This window comes from Narcine bancroftii, chromosome 3, assembly GCF_036971445.1.
Source record: "Narcine bancroftii isolate sNarBan1 chromosome 3, sNarBan1.hap1, whole genome shotgun sequence".
In the NCBI taxonomy this organism is placed as follows: domain Eukaryota; kingdom Metazoa; phylum Chordata; class Chondrichthyes; order Torpediniformes; family Narcinidae; genus Narcine; species Narcine bancroftii.
In genome coordinates this window covers 217,747,715-217,769,261 of record NC_091471.1, presented here as the reverse complement: position 1 = coordinate 217,769,261, position 21,547 = coordinate 217,747,715, and the positions used below count along the sequence as shown (strand labels likewise).

The 21,547-nt window shown below is 43.3% G+C and overlaps 1 protein-coding gene across 2 annotated transcripts in view; it reads right to left on the bottom strand.

Annotated features, from left to right (window-relative positions):
• The window catches only part of LOC138758119 (inactive ubiquitin carboxyl-terminal hydrolase 53-like), a 97,709-nt gene extending 76,987 nt beyond the window's left edge, over positions 1-20,722 (bottom strand). Inside the window, exons 1-3 of one of the 2 annotated variants that reach the window (XR_011354153.1) lie at positions 20,153-20,722; positions 3,822-3,914; positions 87-221 (exon numbers count right to left, since the gene is read on the bottom strand). Coding sequence is in view for 1 of the 2 variants with exons in the window: in XM_069926604.1 (XP_069782705.1) it covers positions 87-221; positions 3,822-3,914; positions 20,153-20,296 (372 nt within the window). In the remaining variant the exon portion in view is untranslated. The remainder of the gene's footprint in view (positions 1-86; positions 222-3,821; positions 3,915-20,152) is intronic. The other variant, XM_069926604.1, reaches the window with a different exon arrangement.
• Positions 20,723-21,547: the final 825 nt, after the last annotated feature.

The window sequence follows — 21,547 nt, the reverse complement described above, 5'->3', positions numbered from 1 at the left end:
AGGCAGGTCAGGCAACCTAAATAAATGGCCTCAAGTGAAGTTTCTCAGGGTGCTGAGCAACACAGCAAAATCTCCAGGATACTTACAAAGCATTCTGCCGCATCATCCATTAGACCTAGTTGAAAACGATGCTCATCTTTAAAACTCTCAGCAAGAGCATTACGCAAAGCATCAGAGGGAAGGGCTTTCTCCCTGCTGTTTCGAAATTCTGCAAATATATCCTGTCAAAAAAAAATTAGTGGTTGGGGAAACACCTGTTTAGTTCACACTCAAGAAAAAGATACATTAAATGCAGTTTCTTGCAAGTTTCACAAGAAACCAACTTCAAGATGCCACACAAATCCATCTTCATCCTCTCTTGACAGGTGGCATAGGGGTTAGCGCAAGGCTGTTACCATATCAGCAATTGGGACCAGGGTTCGAATCCCACACTGTAAGGAGTTTGCATGTTCTCTCTGTACCTGTGTGGGTATCCCCCGGGAGCTCTGGTTTCCTTCCAGTTTGAAATGAACCGGAGGTGTAGGTTAATTGGGCGGCATAGACCCATGGGCCGAAATGGCCTGTTACTGTGCTGCATGTCCAAATTTTTAAAATTTTCATAATCACCCTCAAAGCTGTTATGAACCAACCACCTTCCAAGCAACTAGTGGGGTACTATAGGGGTGATGGAGTTTATACATTCTCACCATCTCTGCATTGATTTCATCCGGGAACTCCGGTTTCCTCCCACCCTTCAAAACGAACTTGGGTTGTAGATTATTTGGGGAATTTGGCTGGCATGGGCTTGTGGGCCAAAAGGGCCTGTTACCGTGCCTGTTGTCTAAAGTTAAAAATAAAGAATGACATAATGCGCAGAGTGAATAGCCTTATTGATAACTATTTTCAAAACAAGATGTCGTCAATAAGGTGTCTTACAAAAAGACTTTTTCCTCAAATTTGCTTTTAAAAAACTTCAGAAGCTTGGGACTTGAATACACCTCAATGACAAACACCAAGCACTGTGCTGGATGCAATACAATATACACACAGAAAACAAGGAACCTGCATATTTGTATACTTGAATCAAAAGAACAAGTTCTGAAGAACTGACCATAACTATCAAGAAAACAAAAGCAGATCAGTAAGCTTGGAAAAGCATGATTATTCTCTAGCATGCTTTATTGTCTTAATTGAACCCCATCCACATATTAGAAAAAGGTGATGGAAGCTTCTGTTCAAATATGGACAAAGAATGAGTTTTTCTTTGTTAAACCAGGAATTCTGTTTCATTCAGGATTTTTGTTTCTCTCAAGAGTGGCTTTTGCAATGAAAATGTATGAATCCTATTAGATGCCAGAAGAGATGCTGCATTTAAGAACATATGGAGCTGGATGAGGGTGTTTGGAGCCAAAAGGTACTGCAGGCATTGTTGGGGGTTGGGGGGGGGGGGGGAGGAAAACAAAAATCAACAAGTAGATGGACAATAAGAATCAAGATTTTAAAATTCAGAATGTGACAGATTTCATTTTTTCTCTCAAGATTCTTACAGTTAAGTTTTCTGTAATACTTATCAATGAGTGCTAAAAGTACATTTCTAAAACACAATGTGGGCGAAAAATTAGCAGACTGAAAAAGATAAAGAAGAGGTGACAAATAGTTCCTTATTCTGTTTGGCAAATTATAAAGATGATGAGCAAGAGATTAAAAAAAGAGCCTTAACTTTTTATAACTGATTGAAGGATGAAGGTACTGAAGGTTTACATGTCTCTAAATTTGCTGATGACACAAAAAGGTCAGAAAGTAAGATGCAAAGGAATCTGGATATACAATGCAGGGTTTGTACAGATATGGAAAACGGTTAGAAAAGTTGTTTATTACAGATTCATTCACATTTAAAAGTCAGAAGTGTCAGAAAGGATATTAATGCATTAAAGGATTTCACAGAAGGGTTAATAAACACTTACTGTGATATTGTGCAAGTTGATGGCGTGGTTAAGAATGCATATTATGTGCTGGCCTTCATTCATCAAGGGACTGAATTCAAGAGTTCTACAAAGCTCTGGTTAGACCACACTTCCTGCAACAGGAAAGTATAGGTGCAGAGAAGATTTAGCAGGATGATGCCTGGATTACAGAACATGCCTTATGAAGCAAGACTGACAGAACTGGGGCTTTTCTCTTTGGAGTGGCGAAGGACAAGAGGTAACTTCGTAGAGGTAAACAAGATTTTTTTCCTTAAGGCAACAATGCCAAATACAGAGGACATCTGTTTAAAATGAATGGTGGAAAGGCTAGGCCAAGTTTTTTTTTTAATTCTTTCTCTTCTGCACCCTCCCCCCCCCCTCAGAAAGTGGTGGGTTCATGGAATGTATTGCTGGGGTTGGTGGTACAATGCAGTCATTCAAAATACTCTTAGATAGGCAAAAGTGAAAACACAAAGCTGGAGAAACTTAGCAGGTCAGACAGCAAAGATAAAGAAACATAACCAATGTTTCAGGATTGAGCCCTTGATGAAGGGCTCAATCGTAAAACATCAGTTATGTATCTTTACATCAAAGTACACTGTTTGACCTGCTGAGTTTCTCCAGCTGTTTTTTTACTTCATTCACAGTATCTGCAACTTTTGTGTTACTCTTGCCTAGGCATGTGGATACAAGTAAATTAGAGTTATTAGTGTGAGGTTGGAGAAGATTAAGATTGTTGCATGGTAAGTCAGCACAATATCGTAGACTGAAGAGAATGTGGTGTAATGTTCTAAACTGACACCCAAATGGGAAGGTTGTCTGTTTATGAGACATTGGGCAGGTTAGGTCTACTCCTGCAAGAGTTTGGAAGAGGGGCAATTTGATTGAAATAAGATTTCACAAGGTCTGAAAGGGTGAATGCAAAGAGGATTACTCCACAAGAGAAAATATAGAAACAGGGACAATTAATTTAAAAAAAGTATTTAAGATGAGTATGATGTCACTTCTTATTTTCTTATAGGATTGCTTTAGTTTAGAACTCTCTTCCTCCAACAGTGCTCAAATGATGGTCAGAATATTATTATGGCAAAGATTGACAATCTTTACAAGGGCCAAAAAGTTAAATAAGGTAGGCAAGAATACAGATTTAGCAATAACCTTACTGAATTGTGATGCAGATATGATTAATTGTATGGCAGATTCCCACTTTTAATTCATTTATTTAAAAAAAAAGGATGCCAAGTTAGGCCACAATTAAAAACAGACAATTCTAATTTCTTGATAGCATGAGTAGACCTTGAGGGCAATCAAAGCTGGCTCTTAAAAACAGACTATGACTGAACTTCTCCACTGATTCTCCTTTCCCACCCACTCCAAATTCCACTGTACACAAAAATGTATTGATTTCAATCTTGGATACAATTTAAAAAAAAAAATTATACTTTTGAGGATTTGGCAAGGGCAGCATTCTTTGTTGGACCATAATCACCCCTGAACCAAGTGACTTACTGGGCCATTTCAGAGTTAATCACTGAATTGGTCAATCAGAACTTCTACAGAGACCAATCTAGGTTGGAATGGAGTTTCTTTCCCAAAAGACATTAGTGGAATAGAAGGGGTTTTACAATTCAGCCATGATATAATTAATGGAATTTTAATATCTCACAGGGGTGCATGAATTTCTGTGTAATGTTACCACAATACCCCAAAACAACTTAATAATGGAGCATTTATATTTTTCTTGGGCAGAAAGTGCCAAAAATTACATTCCTACAAGTAAAAAATTTTCCAATTCAATCCTAAATGTTGAACCCCTAATCTTAAAATATAACTCCATGCATTGACATCAAGCCTTTCAATACTGAAAGCTGATGCTACCTTCAGAGCACAAAATATGCAGGCATTTCCAAAGCATACGTGCCCAGGCAGTTGTCTCAAACTTCGTCGGAATATATCCAGGTGCCAGAGAATCTGCAAGGGAAGAGAAGATTCAATGGTAAGCATGGTCAAGAGAAAAAAAAACTCTTTAGATCCGTACACCACCTGCAATACTTAAGGATTATAGTCCTTTAACCACAAAATACATACTTCCAATTGTTAAAACATCCCTTAACACATTTTCTCTTCTCCACAATGTCCAGCAGGCCAGCCAGTAAAAATGGGCAGAACAATAGCAGTTTTAATCCCAACAAATACAAGGTAATCCATTTTGAAGGCTCAAACAGGGGTAGATCATACATCCTAAAGGCCTAAAAGGGTTTGAGGAGTGAAACCATTGTGTACAAATTCAAAGAAACCCAAATGTGGTCACACAGATACTTTGATGAAGCAGGATAAATGCAAGAGTAGGCAGGTCTCTGTACACCTTCAAAAACATTGGTCAGGCAAAGTTAGAATATGGTAACCTTCTGGTCAGTAGACTAAAGGAAAGACATGATTGCATTGGAAAGTTTTGCAGAGGAGATGCAACAGGATATTGCCTGCGATGGAGTGTTTCAGTTATAAAGTGAGATTGGATAAGATGAGTTTGTTTTACTTGAAACAGAAAAAGCTGAGAGGTAAATGACAGAGGGTACAAAATTATGAGCATTAGTTATCAAGAAATTCTCTTCCTTCCATGGCAGAATTGCTGAGACCCAAAGGCATGGGTTTTAGGTGAGGAGTATGATAGATAACAAATGACAAAGATTTTTTTCTACCCGCTATCGCGACAGGCAAGAGGCACCTGGATATGCACTTAATTTGCCAAGGATGGGAAGGATAAATACAATTAAGATGAATATCTTTCCGCGTATACAATATCTATTTCAATCTATTCCGTATTTACTTGATAATTTTTTTTTTTTTTTCGAGATTTAAAGAAAATGGTTAGGGAGCTTTTAAATTTTCGAGAGTAGCTTTGAATAAATTAACTTGGAAATATGAGTTAGGGGGATTACGTTTACCATATTTTCAAAATTATTGAGGCAGCCCAACTTAAATTTATTAGCTCATTGATGGATTTGGTACGGCCTCCTAGTTGGGCTAAAATTGAGATGGCAAGTATTTCTGAATTTGAAATACATCAATTTTTGTTTAGGTGGAATATGAATTTGTTACAACAATATAATGTGCCTATACTAAAACATTTAATGAAATTATGGATAAAGAAAAATAAAATGATAGGTTCTTGGGGTAAATTATTGGCTTTGACTCCGTTGTATAATAATCAATATTTCTTTTTCAATACATAATCAAAGTTTATTGCATTGGAGATTTAAAGGTTTGAAAAATTTGGGAGATCGTTTTAAAGAGGGTAAGTTTTTATTTTTTAATCAGATGAGGGAAGATTTTGGTATTGATGATTCTTTATTATCAAATTCAATCTTTGGTAAAATGTATGTTTGGTAGAGATATGATTTTACCCAAAATGACTAAATTTGAGACTTTTCTTATGAAGGTACCAGAGAAGGGGTATATTTCATTTATGTATCAAATATTACAGGATGGTATGGATAAAAAGGGTTGGCATAGATCTAAAATTAAATGGGAAGCAGATATTGGTTTTACTTTTTCTGAAGAGGATTGGTTAGATATCTGTTATGATAGTGTAATTAGATTGATAAATGCACGTTATGCAATGATTAATTACCATTTTTTTTTACATCAATTATATTTAACACCTGAAAAGTTTTTAAAAAATATGGTTTTAATGAATCAGATTTGTGTTTTCGATGTGGTGATATGGTTGGAACTTTTTTTCATGTTGTTTGGTCATGTTTGGTCTTTTTGGAAGAAAATTCAATAATTTTTAGAATATCTGTATAAGATTAAAATAGATTTAGATCCAACAGTATTTTTATTGGGTCGTTTACAACCTCTGAAAGGCTTGGGATTAGACAAGTTCCAGATTGCTTTGTATATTTAGCTTTATCCGTAGCAAAAAAATGTATTGCTAGTATGTGGAAAGATACAAATATGATTGATATTAATAGATGGCATAATGAGATGAAATATTGCTTAATAATGGAAAAAATTGCATGATAATTATAATTTTTTTATTAACAAGTGGCTGTTATACTCGCAATATTTACATTTCAATTTATGTTGATTAGATTTCAATATGTATACTTAATTTTTTAAAATTTTTTTTATGGCTCTCAGGAGAGTTGGCTGAAGGGGATTTTTTTTCTTTTTTTCTATATATATATATATATATATATATACACACACACACAAAAAAATGTTCATGTTTAATTGCTGTATATGTCACATATTATTTGTTTTTTGAACGAATAAATAGTTTAAAAAATTTACCAAGGATAGTCATCAATGTAGCGAAGGAAGAGTTGAGGGGTTGTAATGATGTGGTTTATTGTATGTACTAGCCGGTACAAGCATGGGCTGGCCCACCCTCCTGATGACATCCTCTCCTAGATTCCTCTGACTCCTCCCCTGTGACCCAGCCCATGAAGATCGAGTCACCTCTTTCTTCCCTGCACTTCCCTAGCTTGGACCCGGACCAGCATGTCTTGTGTGTAATAAAGCTTATTGTTTTCTTCAGTCTTTGTGATTATGGGGGCAACTGGTAGTGCCCAACAATGTATTACAACTTTTTAACATCTCTGGTAATAGAGAAGTTGCTGCATCCCGATTGGCTAGGGGTAGATCCCTAAGTCCCGGGTGCATCAGAACTCTGAACAGTGGGTGAACTGCTTCAACAACTTCCTTGAGGCTGCTGCTGGAGTGGTCGATTCGGACAAGAGGCTGAAGGTCCTACAGGTAAGAGTCAGCCAGAGGGCTTTCCAGGCCAACAGAAGCAGCACAACCTACTTTGAAGTGATGGCTGAACTTCGGGCGCAATACAAGCCCAAGGTTAATGAAGTCTACTCCAGTTACCTGCTGGTGTCCAGAAAACAGCAGCCCGGTGAGTTGGTTGAAGAATCACTGGTCACACTGGGAAAAGACTGTTTGGGGAACCCCACTGCTCCAATATCGGGTGCCCAGTGCATAGAGGACCTGGTCCAGGACGCCTGCGTGTCAGAGTTGAGGTCAGACTATATCTGACAACGTCTCCTCGAGGAGGATCAACTTCCACTAAAAGGGTGATCCAACTGGCCAGGTCCTTAGATTCGACCCAGCACCACGCGGAGTCTATCGCGGGTAGAAGCAGGCCTACCACATACGCACCGCCACGAGGGCCGCCGTCCTGGGAATCAGCATTGGGGGCGACCGGCCCAACCATGGTTGCGATGACACTGGCATCGTCAAGATGCAACATCTGTGGGCAGGCAAGACACTTGCGATGCCCCTGCCCCGCGAAAGGAGGTACCTGCTTGGGTTGCGGGAAGAAGGACCACTACCAGAAAGTTTGTAGATCCAGAACCCTGTCCAGGAGTAGCGCGGCGTGTGCGACCGAAGAACTTCCGGTACCAACCGCGTGCGCGGTAAGAGGGACGCCATCTTACTCGCTGCCGTCCTCATCCTCTACGCCGCAGCCTACCTCATCAATGTCATTTCCGCCCTCAACAACACCACTTCCGCCTTCTTCCTCGAAGATAGCAGCGTGGTCAACATGGAGGCCGCCATCTTGGGCGTCGATCTTCCCCATCGATGATGACGAGGTACCTGTCCTGGCTTCAGTCACCCTGAATCAAGCCAGCCCTCACGAACTCCATGATGCACATCGAGGTGAATGGGCGCAAAATGAACTGCCTCTTTGACAGTGGCAGCACCGAAAGTTTTATCCACCCCGAGATGGTCCACAGACTTTCCTTTCCCATTTGGCTGATGACCAGATCTGTATCGATGGCGGTGAAGGACTAACAGACTTGTATCCGGGGGTACTGTGTAGCATCTCTGACGGTGGGGGGGGGGGGGGGGGAAATGATAAAATGATTTCGTATTGTTGATCATGCCCCAGCTCTGTGTGCCGTTCCTCCTGACCTCAACTTCCAGAGTCAGTTCAGGAGTGTGATGGTGGGATTTGGGGATTCCCAACCGCCGTTCACCATTCACAACCCCCAGCTCATGGATCCCACTCCCCAATCAAGCACCCAGTCTCCGGCACTGTCCTGCAGCCTCACCACCCTGCAAGTGGCCCCTCCATCACTATTTGCAAGCCTTACCCTGGACTGTAAACCGATCGCCACCAAGAGTAGGCGCTATAGCACTGAAGATATGATGTTCATCCGGGCAGAGGTTCAGCGACTCTTGGCGGAGGGGATCATGGCCCCTAGCTCCAGTCCCTGGAGGGCGCAGTTCCTTATGGTCAAAGGGGTGGGCAAGCCCCAGATGGTGATCGACTATAGTCAAACCATCAACCGCTTCACCCAGTTGAACGCATACTCGCAACCCCGGATAGCCGACTTGGTCAACAAGGTCGCACAATACAGAGTCTTTTTGACCATTGACCTTAAGTCGGCTTACCATCAACTCTCCCTCTGCCCGAGCGAGAGAATCTACGTGGGTTTCGAGGCCGACGGTAAACTGTTTCCCATCTTGCGGGTGCCTTTTGGTGTGACTAATGGCGTCTGCTTTTCAGAGGGTTATGAATCGGATGGTGGAGGAGCACAAGCTGACGGCAATGTTCCCATATCTTGACAATGTCATCATCTGCGGCCACGACCAGCAAGACCACGACGCAAACCTCGCAAAGTTCCTACGTATGGCTAAGTCATTCAACTTGACATATAATAAGGACAAGTGAGTGTTTAATACGGATCGCGTGGCCCTTCTCGGATGTGTCATGGCAAATGGTGTCATTGCCCGGACCCCAACCGCATGTGACCCCTCATGGAACTCCCAGTCCCAAACACCCTAAAAGCACTGAAGAGATGCCTGTGGCTGTTTTCTTACTACGCACAATGGATGCCCAATTATGCCAATAAAGCCCACCCCCTGATTAAGTCCACAACTTTCCCATTATTGGCAGAAGCCCAGGCTGCATTTCATCAGATCTGAGGAGACATCGCTAAAGTCATGATTCATGCCATGGATGAATCCATCCCATTCCAGGTGGAGAGCAATCCCTCCGATTTCGCACTGGCCGCCACACTTAACCAGGCAGGCAGCATTTTTTTCCTTGCACGGTCCCGAAGTACGGCACTCCTCCGTCGAGAAGGAGGCACAAGCGATCGTTGAGGCAGTGTACCACTGGCAACATTACCTGGCCAGTAAAAGGTTTACCCTGCTGACAGACCAGAGGGCTGAGGCCTTCATGTTCAATACAGAACAGCAGGGTAAAATCAAAACTGACAAGATTCTTAGGTGGAGGATCGAGCTATCCACCTATAATTACGACATCTTGTATCAGCCAGTTAAACTCAATGATCCCCAAGGTGCCTTATCCCAGGGTACATGCGCCAGTAAACATCTCGACTGACTCCAGGCCCTACATGACAACTGGTGACACCCTGGAGTCATGAGGCTGTACCACTTCGTCAAGACTCAGAACGTTCCAAACTCCATAGATGATGTCAGGTCTACGACCAGACGCTGCCAGATCTGCGCTGAACGTAAGCTACAGTTCTACCGGCCAGAAAAAGCACACCTCATCAAGGCCACATGCCCCTTCAAACGACTCAGTGTCGATTTCAAGGGCCCCCATCCCACCTCAAATAGGAACACCTACTTCCTGAAGATGGTAGATGAGTTCTGCAGGTTCCCCTTTGCTATTCCCTGCCTGGATATGACCTCGGCGACGGTAATCAAGGCGCTGCACAGTATCTTCACCATGTTCAGGTACCCCTAGTACATCCATAGCGATCGGGGACCTCATTCATGAGTGAGGAACTGCGACAGTACTTCCTAGCCAAAGGCATCACCACCAGCAGGACCACCAGCTGTAACCCCAGGGATAATGGCCAGGTGGAAAAGGAGAACACCACCGTCTGGAAGCCAGTGCTCCTGGCCCTCAGGTTTAGAAACGTCCCGTTGGCAGGACGTTTTGCCGAAATGCCCCATGCCATCCGATTACTACAGTGCATTGCAACTAACACCACCCCACATGAACGACTCTTTGCTTTCCCTAGGAGATCGGTGAATGGTTCCTCCATCCTTCCTTGGTTGGCAACCCCAGGGCCGCCCCTGCTATGGAAGCATGTCAGGGACCAGAAGATGGATCCACTGGTGGAACCCACAATATGCATTTGTGAGGTACCCTGATGGCCACGAGGACATTGCACTGTTTTGAGACCTGGCATGGGCCGGAAATCCATAAACGGCCCTGCATGCCACTGACCAGCCTACGAATCTGATTACACTACACAGGAACACAATCCTGGAGTCCGAGCCACCTGGCTCCTCCCCCCAGGAGAAGGCCCCCCGGGAGACATCAGACCACTCATCCCCCCAGGCGTCCCCCACCATTACTCCGACCCAAACTATTCCCACCCTGGCCTCTCCCTTGACAGTCTTTCCCCCTCCGAGGAGCAGAGCACAGACACGCCGGCCCCCCATCGGTCCGGCAGAAGGGGAAAGTCGTCAGAGCAACTGAACCTCTAATCAGAGAGAGTTTTTTTTCTCCCATTTCTTTTCCTTTCTCTCCCTTTCTCATTATCGATACCTGTGATCTCTATTTAAAAAGAGTGGGTGAATGTAATGATGTGGTTTATTGTATGTACGAGCCGTACAGGCACTGGCTGGCCCTCCCTCCTGATGACATCGTCTCCTAGACTCCTCCGCTGTGACCCAGGCCATAAAGGTCGAGTTACCTCTTCCTTCCCTGCACTTCCCGAGCTTAGACCCAGGCCAGCAAGTCTTGTGTGGAATAAAGCCCATTGTTCCCCTCATTTGTGGTCTTTGTAATTATTGGGGCAACTGGTAGTGCCCAAATGGGGCATTGGCTGTGTAGGCTCCAGAGAGCCAACAAAAAGGCAAGCATAGCTGGGACTAAAGGCGGGAACCCATTTGACTTGAAGAAAATGGGAAGAGTCATAGGAGAAATTATTAAGGGTGAGAACAAGTTCTGCCAGGGAGAGGAGGTTGGGTATGCTGTTTAGAAGGAAACAAAAGGCTATGAGACCTTCAGATGGGGATACAAGGTGCATGGAGATTGTACATCCATTGTAAATATGGGGGGGGGCGGGCGGGAGGGAGCTGGGGGCGGGCGGGAGAGTGTCTGAATTCTATCATCAGTTTAAAATACTGTACAACTCCGATTATCCAAAAATCGGATTATCCAAAATCCCAATGCTCTGCTCTCCCCCCCATAGCCCCGTGTTGGTCCCCACACTGATCCCACTGCCCCATGCTCTCCCCACAGCCCTGTATCAGTCCCCACACTGTGGGGTGGCAGGCACGGGCAAAGCAGTGGGATCAGTGTGGGGATCGACACGGGGCTGTGGGGAGAGTGCGGGCTGGGCAGTGGGATCAGTATAGGGACCGACACGGGGCCGTGGGGGGCGGAGACCGCGGGCTGGGCAGTGGGATCAGTGTAGAGACTGACATAGGGCTGTGGGGGGGGGGGGGAAGAGTGCGGGCTGGGCAGTGGGATCAGTGTGGGGACCGACACGGGGCTGTGGGGAGAGCGTGAGCTGGGCAGTGGGATCAGTGTAGGGACCGACATGGGGCTGTGGGGGAAGAGTGCAGGCAGGGCAGGGCAGTGGGATCAGTGTGGGGACAACCCGCGCCGGCCGTCTCAACCCTAACAGCCCGAAGGGACAGGAGCTGGAGTGTGCTCCGAGGCGCCTCCTGTGCAGCTGTCCCTTTGAGATGGCCAGCGCTGCGCTTTCAGTGCTGCTACGTGAACAACCATTCCACAGTCCTAAATCCGCTTCTGTAGGCGCATTCTTGGCGGAGAATGCACCTGAAGAAGCCTTCATCTGAAATTTAGTCGGATGTCACACCACCTGTCAAAGTGGTACTCTGGCCACCCATTTCTGCACACCTGACCAATAGTCCCTTTCAAATCACTTGCTGATTACTGGGTTGGACTCCTCAGCTTACTGCATTTGAGAGTACATCATGTGCTTTGCACACACTCTGCTCCTTGGTCCTGACCACAAATGTTGCTCTATGCCACATCGCTAACCATGGGCATCGCTGGAAGAGTCGTCGGAAAGGTTGGCACTACACTTAGATTGGGAATGTAGTATTATTTGGCAGTATTAATGAAGAGAGAGAGCATAGGTAGCCACTGGTATTGAAGATCACTGTATCCAATGTGAATGCCTATGTAGGTTTTTGTATCATGCTGTTTTGTGTCTTTCCTGTTGCAATTTCCCTGTGTGTACAATAAAGTTATTTGTGCATGCTTCACAAAATTAAGACTTAAAAAGTATTTACTCTCTGCAACCCCTCCCCCCGCCCGCCCCCCCCCCCCACCTAACAAAAATTCTGCAAGAGTTCATTTAATTCTACATCTCAAGTTTTTGGGTGCTATTGAAGAATCCCATAAAGGCAAATTTTAATTTATCCAAATGGCTGTAAAATTTGCAGTTATCTACATAAATCTCTTCAAATAGCCAAAAACACTATTTAGTTATATCAAAATTATAAAACTCAGAATTTTTTTTAAAAAGTGACTATTAAGCATCAACTTGGCTTCAAAGGGTATATGCAATATTGCAAAATCCTCCTCACTACCATCTGGAGACGTACTAAATCTAGGAAAGGTGCCCCTTAGCTGAACTCTCCAAATGTTTTCAGAAACATATCTTTTAGTCAGAAGTCAATGACCCTAAAAGTCCACAGTATCCAAAATATATTCATGCCTTTAGGTCAAGAATGGCCAAAGGAACCTCCCTGCTGATCACCACCCTCCTTTTCCACTGACCCAAGAGCATTCCTCTCTGCTAAGCAGCACTTGATAATGATGAGTTTATTGGTATATATGCAAGTAAATGTACATGTGCATCAAAATTATTACAGCCAAACAGACATGTACAAGATACCATCTAAAATAGCATACATTAACACATGGAAAAAGATGTATAACAAATATTCAGTTACAATCATTTAAGAAAGTGCCATTTCAATTGCACATTCGGGTCTCAGTGATGCCAGAGTAGATTATTAGGGTAGTTAGAAGTTCAGGTTGGCATAGCAGTTAGCGCAATGCCTTTACATCACCAGCAATCGAGACTGGGGTTCAAATACCACACTGTCTGTAAGGAGATTGTATGTTTTCCCTGGGAGCTCGTTTCCTTCTACTGTTCAAAAATACCTGGGGTATAGGTTAATTGGGTGTAAATTGGGAGGCATGGACCAAAATGGCCTGTTACTGTGCTGCATGTCTAAATTAAAAAAATTAATTTACAGGTTAACAGAGTAACAATGAATTGACAACTTGGAAGTTGATATAAAATGGATATGTAAAGGCAAATGTAATTTAAATGAAAGAGGAACAAATAGGCTGACAATCACTGGGGAATTGCTGTACACACAGACAAGTTATACAGGTATACCCCACTTTACAATACTAGAGCGTTCCTATGAAACTTTTCATAAGCCAAAATGGCGTAAAGCAAAGATCCATTCACTACTATTGGAGTCTATTTTCGTAGAAATGAAAAACCATTTAAAATCTTTCATAAAAGCAAACACAGGTTTCTTCATAAAAACAAATTTTCATAAAGCGAGTATTCATAAAATGATGTATACCTATACTCCACAAAGTAATCTATTATAGATGCTGCTACCCGTGCGAAACCTCTATGGCACAGGATCAACACCAATGGGTACTTTTCTATGAAGGTTTGAAAGGTGTGCCATGGTAATAAAAGACAGGACTTCAATGTTTTTTTTCCCCTCAACCCCATTAGACCTAAATGGGAGTTTACAAGTTGATCTTTATTTGAAATTCTATACACATTGCCCTGCATCATTTGCTAATCTCTAGCCGACAGAAAGATCCAGGACAATTCTAGACAAACGTTTTCAAAAATAATTGGCTGTTTATAACAGTTAGAGTAGGTTATTCGTGCAATCTAATAACCTACTCTAACAACTGCCAAGAATTTCCTTACTGCATAAATCCTCCATTTTTCTCATCTCTATATAGTCATCTCTTTCTTTTATCTTTGGCTTGGCTTCGCTGACGAAGATTTATGGAGGGGTATGTCCACGTCTGCTGCAGGCTCGTTAGTGACTGACAAGTCCGATGCGGGACAGGCAGACACGGTTGCAAGGGAAAATTGGTTGGTTGGGGTTGGGTGTTGGGTTTTTCTTCCTTTGTCTTTTGTCAGTGAGGTGGGCGCTGCGGTCTTCTTCAAAGGAGGTTGCTGCCCACCGAACTGTGAGGCGCCAAGATGCACAGTTGGAGGCGAGATCAGCCCACTGGCGGTGGTCAATGTGGCAGGCACCAAGAGATTTCTTTAAACAGTCCTTGTACCTCTTCTTTGGTGCACCTGTCTCGGTGGCCAGTTGAGAGCTCGTCATATAACACGATCTTGGGAAGGCGATGGTCCTCCATTCTGGAGACGTGACCCACCCAGCGCAGTTGGGTCTTCAGCAGCAAGGATTCGATGCTTGTGGACTCTGTCATCTAATGTTCTCTTAAAAGGACCCGACTACCATTGCCCACAGTGCATTACATGAACATACCACTGTGTGGAAAAACCTGCCTCTTTCATAACCCCCTGTACTTCCTCTCAAACATCTTAAAACTACAGTATGCCCCCATCATTTTACCCATTTCAGCCCTGGGGGAAAACTTCTGGTCATCCACACAAATGCCTCTCTTCACCTTGTACACCTCATCCTTTGTCACTCGCAGGAGAAAAGACCAAGTTCACTCAACCCAACTATACAAAGGCATGCTCTCCAATCCAGGTAACATCCTTGTAAATCTCCTCTGCACCCACTCTCTTGCATTCACATCCTTCCTGTAGTGAGGTGACTAGAAGTGAATACATTAATCCAAGCAACAGATCTTAGAAATCTGCATCATTATCTGATGGCTTTTAAACTCAATCCCATAGTTAATGAAGGTCAATGCATCATACAACTTTTAAGCAACAGTAACAGTCTCTGCAGCAGCTTTGAATGTTCACTGGACATCCAGTCCAACAACTCTCAGTTCTTCCATACTGCTCATAATTCTCCCATTAACATTGAATTCTGTCTTCAAATTTGACCTACTGAAATGAACCACTTCACATTTTTCTTGGTTAAACTCCATCTACCATTTCTCAGCCCAGCTCTGTATCCTGGTAATGTCCCTTTGTAACCTTTGGGAACACTCCGGACTATCCACAACATCAACCTTGGTGTCACCTACAACTTACAAACCCATGCTTCCACTTCCTCATCCAGGTGTATATATATATATATCTCTCTCACAAAATCCAAGGAGAAAATAGCAATTCAAGACAAGCATAAACTCAAGACAATTAGCACTGGCAATTTCAGGATTTTGACATGATGAGGCAGCACGTCTTCAACTTACAAAAGAAGATGAAGTTGATAGCTTTCAATTTTTTTAAACAAAACATCTTTTTTTTTGTTAAAGTAACAATTAAGGTACACAATTTGAATGCAACTCTTGAGTATCTATTTGCCTTTATAATTCAGCAGATATTCTGCATAGCTAATCCATGAAGGATAAATTGATTTAGTGACTTCAATCAGATGAGAAATCTGAAAATATTACCAAGGGAAGAGGAACTGGAACAAGCAGCGTTTAGCACAATGCCAATAGAGTATCAGCAACCCAGGTTCAAATCCAGGACTGTCTGCAAGGAGTTTATACATTGTCCATGTGATCTGCATGGGTTGCCTTTCAGTGTTCCAGTTTCCTCCCACCCTCCAAAAACATACAGGTTTTGTAGATTAATTGATGTTGTTTGGCTCATAGGCCAGAAGGGCCCATTATAATGTTATAACTTGATATTAAAAGATCTACTGGAGTCTTTCGCACTTTTCACATGGTTTCTCCTGAAGAAACTAAGTGTTTGACACTATCTCAGATGCTTCTCACAACTTTAAGGTGTTTCAATCAGTGAGGATGTTACATATACAAGTTTCCTTCCTGGAAGTTGCTTGCTGTGAGTAGACTACTTGCTTCAGGAATCCACATCAGGCATGCAGATGGTCCAGTGCATTTGGTCATCTAGTGGAGAAGCCTGATTTTGGTGTGCAGATTTCACCAGGAAATTAAACATTTTTGCAGAGGCACTGATGGTGGGGTTTTTCCAGTGCCATCAGGTGAACACTGCAAGTTGCTCATTCATTCAACACAAACAGGCACTGCTGCTCAGCAAAACCTTTGGCAAGTTGGACACCCAACACTCAGTTATGTTCCAAAACAGAATTTTCTTTTGAGTAGAATTGGATGCAAAGTATAGTGATTTGGGCATAGATATGAATAACTTGTATTTTAAAAAACAAATTAATTGATCTTAAATGGAAATTGTGACAAAAATTTTTTTTTTTTTTTCCAAATTACCACAGGGTGGAGATGTTAAGAGATGGAAAATCTGTATCAACCTCTGGCCAAACCAAAAATTAGTAATTTTTCTTGGCTCATTTCTCGAACAAGAAAATAAATCATATCACAGAAGAGTGCTCATTTTCCCACTTGAACAATTCTAAATTGAGCATTTAACTTAACTTAGAATAAACTTGATTTTTTTAGTACTGCAATGAAAGCAAAATGTCACTCCAAAAGAAGAATTCACTACAAACTCATTCAATACAGTATAAACAAGCAAATCTGTAAATTCTTTGTCCCAATTATCTAGAATGTATTCATTTTGCAACTTAAAATATTTTATTAAAAAATGCAACAGCAGCGACAGGTATTTTGTGAAACTGTCTCATAAATCACAACTAGAAATAGGAGAATTGTCTGAGCTTATGTCATCGATGTTAGCCTCTTCTAAATGAATTTTAACACTTTAGTACTCTATTTTGCAAAGTAATAAAAAACTCCCCTTAACACAAACCATAGTTTCATTCTGAAAGCAGCAAAATGTGCTGTTAAATTGTAAGTCTTACTAAATGGCCCACAATTGGAATCTAGGTTAAAATGCAAATAGAGTTATACAATAAATAATACAGCTTGAAAACAGGCCCTCTGTTCACTCTTCAAAACAGCCTCTTTTCCACTGGCATCCCAGTTAATTGGCTGTGCAGTGTCCCGGGATAGGAAGCCTTTGCGCCGTTTCCACTGCTTTTCCATTGAACACACTCATCGCCGGGGATTGGAGGGTTCTGCCTTCAACTGGAAACTGGTGACTTTCTGCTGTCCCTTTTTCACTGCTTTATCAGCATGGCAGCATTAGCAATTGCCAGGGATATGAGCAGAGGTAGAGGTGGTTAATCCCCTGCATGAAGTGACGTCATTTGACGCCAGCATTCAAACAATGTTCCTTTTCCACTGGACCTTGTCCCAGTAAATTCCAGTTAATTCCTGGGACAGGGTGCCAGTGGAAAAGGGGCTAACAACAATCAACCACCAATTTAAACGAATCCAATATGAATCACATTTTAATTCTCCTAAAATCAAACCCCACCCAGATTCTACTACTCAGCAACACTCAGCATGGCCAATTAACCTACCAGTCTGAACGTCTTTTGGATATGGGAGGAAACTGGGGCAGTCAGAGGAAACCCATGATATCAAGGAAGAAAATGTAAAGACTTCAAGGACAATGCCCAAGGTCAGTTTTGAACTTGGGTCCCTGGCACTATGAAACAGCAGCACTGCTCATTGTACCAGTGCCACAATAAGCATGCATAGAATCCCGATAAATTAACAATTTATTCAAACTGAAAACAATTATAAAAGTTAAATCTTCCCAACAAAGTTAATAAACTCATTCCCTGCATCTCACTGTCATATTTTCTTAGCATTTTGTTACAGAAGATCAAAATCTTCCCTTTGTAACATTGAAACCAATTTTTTAAGGACCTTGCACTCAAATATAAAACAGGAAACAACTTGGCTCATTTTAAAGAAATGTAAATGAGAAAGAAAGTATGGGGTTAAATGTGGGAAATGGAAGAGATTTGGGTTTTTTCAACTACTGTGGGGAGAAGGGGGCTGTTCACATTTTCTGAAGAAATGGTATAAATATTAAACTTGGAGAAACTTGATTGCATCCAAACATAAGTATAGGGGTTACTTCTCTGCTTTATAGTAAGGGTATGGAATCACAGCAATTCACAACTACAATGTTTGTAGAATGCTCTAACCATTAGGAAAGATTGGACAGGATGTTAATTTTGAAATTATTACCTTATTTCAGACATACAGCATAATTAGAGGGCCCTTTTGGTCCACGACCCCTTGCTGCCCAATTACACCCAGTTGACCTGCAAACCACCCCCAACCCCTTAAGTTCTGAAGGGTGAGAGGAAACTGGACCCTGAGCAAAACCCACACAGACACAGGGAGAACTTATGCTCCTGTCACAGAGTGCAAGATTCGAACCCTAATCCTGATCGCTGGTGCTGTAACATCGTTGCACTAACCGCTGTGCTACCAAGCTGCCGATGATGACCGAGGCACATAACAAGTACAGATATAATTAGACTTTTTAAAAAGATAATCGATACATGATGTATTATGATGCTATTCTGCAGAGCAATGATATGGAGCTTCAGCAATCTTGGTTTGATCCTGCTTTCATGTGCTGCTTGGGCAGAGTCTGAATATTCTTTGAGATTATTTTTCCCTCGTCCTGGCACCTCTGTACCAGAGATGAAACCAGCGAGAATTCTCTCCACAGTACACCTGCTGAACCTTTCTAGATTCTTCAGTGATATACCCTGCAGGTCTCTGATAGCAAACCCATGTGGACACGGGGCAAATGTAAAGACAACGTTGGATTCAAATCTAGATCACCAGCACTCCAAAAGCAATGTGCCAACCGCTAAGCTAACCATGTCACTCATATAATGGCAGACAGAGGAAAATGCAAAACTTTCCCAACAGGCTCGTGGGAATCTCTTCCCTATGAAAGCTAAATGTGGAGATGCAATTGGGATGATGGAAAAGATGCATTGAGAATGACTGTGAACCTCAAGACCATGGATCAGTTACATTCAAAGGCTGTGGTAGCAGAAATTGATCACCAACGTACCAACCCATGAATCTTCACTTGTTCCATCTTTGTAAGAGAAGCAGAGGAGACAACCCTACATGACGTAACCACAGCAGAAGACTAGCCAGCAGTTCAGCAGCTGAAGGATCGATACAGACTGCAGGCTGTTACCGACGCAGGCTGCTGGAGACTGGCTGTTGGGAACCAGTTATCGGAGCTTGGATTCTATAGAGTGCTGAGGGCAATAGCTCCCAAAGAGGCTCAGGTGTTGAAGGCTCCATGATCGTGTAGGAGGTTTGGATTGAATAGGAGTCTGTGTGGCTGCACAGCCTGTGGAAGCACTGGAGGTGAATCACAGCCACTCAGTGTCTCTGAAGGGACTCTCTTTTGCTTCCCTTTCTTACTGTAAGTGGTGCTAGGCAACATTAATGGTGACTCTACCTTACGAGTAGAAGACAATTCTATGTACTATTAAGTTTTCTTACATGTCAATAAAAGAATCTGGAATTTCCCACGTTAGCCATGAGAACTCACAAAACCAGCATGCAAGTATGTTTCAATGCAAGAGGACCCCCCCCCCCACCCTTTGGAAACAGCTCTTTATTTATTAAATTGATTTTCACAGGCATTTGTAGATTTTGTCTATCCAAAGTAATGGAAATTTGTGAACTAGAAAATGTGAACATTAAGTGTGCCAATTAAAATCAATAGTTAAGTTTATTGTTAGGTTGGATCATTTTTAATCTCGAGTCAACCATAAAGCTTGAAATAAAAACGCGAGTGCAACAATTTCCTTGCAACGCTTCTTGGATCTTTACTCAAGTCTGCTGTCATTTTAAAATTAATGTGAAAGTGGGCTTTCAAGATACAAACCATCTTCCCCCCAGCATCCAAAGACCGTCCACAAGTTATTTTTAAACGGAAGACGCTTGAAACGCTTTGCAGTTTGATGTCAAGCAACTCACAACAGCGCAACAGCTGATCACGGACACTTGCTAAAGCCAGGGACCTTGAACACCCCGGCTAATTGCGAGCAGAGCCAACTCGTTTTCAAAGTCTTTTACACATCATTTCAAGAAGGTAAACATTGCAACAGGCCAGTGCAATTCCTTGCGTGGGGGACCGGAGGGATGGCAGGGGCCAGGGGTTTAGACAAATGCAAACTGTTTGGGAGTTGGGTGCATGCGAATGGTAGGAGATGGAGTGGCCCACCATGGGGGTGCGTGCCCTCGCCCTTACCTGCACCGCACTGTTGAGGAAACAGCTGTTCTCGCCCGGCCCGTTCAGTAGTCCTTTCGCCGGCGCGATGGACAGCATGCTGCCCGGCTGGTAGCTATTCCGGAGGTTGCCCCCGGGCTTCAGGAAGAGCTTCACCCAGGCCATCGTCGGGGCCGGGCCCTCCGCGCACCGCAACCAGCGGGCTTGCGCGGCGCAGGTCCAGGCACTCCTCGGGCGTTGGCACCGCCGCTCTTACCCTCCGCGGTCCTTCATGTCCTTTCGCCCTCACCCCCGACTTGACAGACCGCTGGAAGGGGCGCAAGAGGTTGACGAAGAAAGTCAGCCCGCGACGAGGGCCCCGCAGGTGACACGCCCCCCCTCCGCAGGTAGCCGCGACTGCGCAGCAGCGCGACCCACAGGTAAACACAACCGGAGAGTGAGCGCGCTCCGCAGGTAGCCGCGACTGTCTACGTCACAACCACCAGATGACCTGGCTCACGCGCGTCCGGTCACGTGATCCCTACGGCGATCGGAGACCAGTGGCCTGAACCCTCGGCACGTCCTCTCCCTCCACCCCGACGTGCTTGGAGGAAATAAAAGGCACCGTGGCGTCTCCCTTGGTAAAGTAAGGAGGAGGAGAATCAAAGTGAGCCCTTGACGTACTTTATGTCAAAGATTAAGGGTCGGAAATCTCATCAGACGAGAGACACCTTTTTCCTGCTGAATAATTTGGGTGATTATCTTGGGTAATTTATATCTGCTTACAAGTTGAAAGATGTTTATATGTTTAGCAATTTTACTGATGTAAACAAATTAATTATAGAAACATGACCATGTAAAGTTAAACACATTCACTTTTCAACTTCAATCATATTGGAGGAATCAAAGGCCATTCCTCCAATATGCCTTTGGTTCCACAGTGTAGGGGAGAATGGGTTTAAGGTAGGAATCCAAGTGAATTAATGTTTTGCTGAGGGCAATGTTTATTTTTAATTTTAGGGATACAACATGGAAACAGGCCCTTCTGGCCCATGAGCCCCTGCTGTCCGATACTCCAATTAACCATCAGACCCCTTATGTTTTTGTAGGCTGGGAGGAAACTGGACCACCCAGAGAAAACCCATAGGCAGAATGTACAAACTCCTAACAGACAGTGCTCAATTTGAACTGAAAATCTCCTTGGATGGTGGGAAGGGATGAGGTCAAAGGGCAGGCTGTCTGGTTGGAGGGGGAGTGGAAGTGGAAAAGTCTTGGTGTTAGTGAAAGAATGAATGGGGGGGGGGTTAAAGAGGGAAACCCCTTTGTAAATGTTAATGGGGAGGGATATGCCTCTGTGACATTACACTGAAGGCAGCAGAAACATAGAGTCAAGATTCCTTTATTGTCATGTCTTCTTCTTTGGCTTGGCTTCGCGGA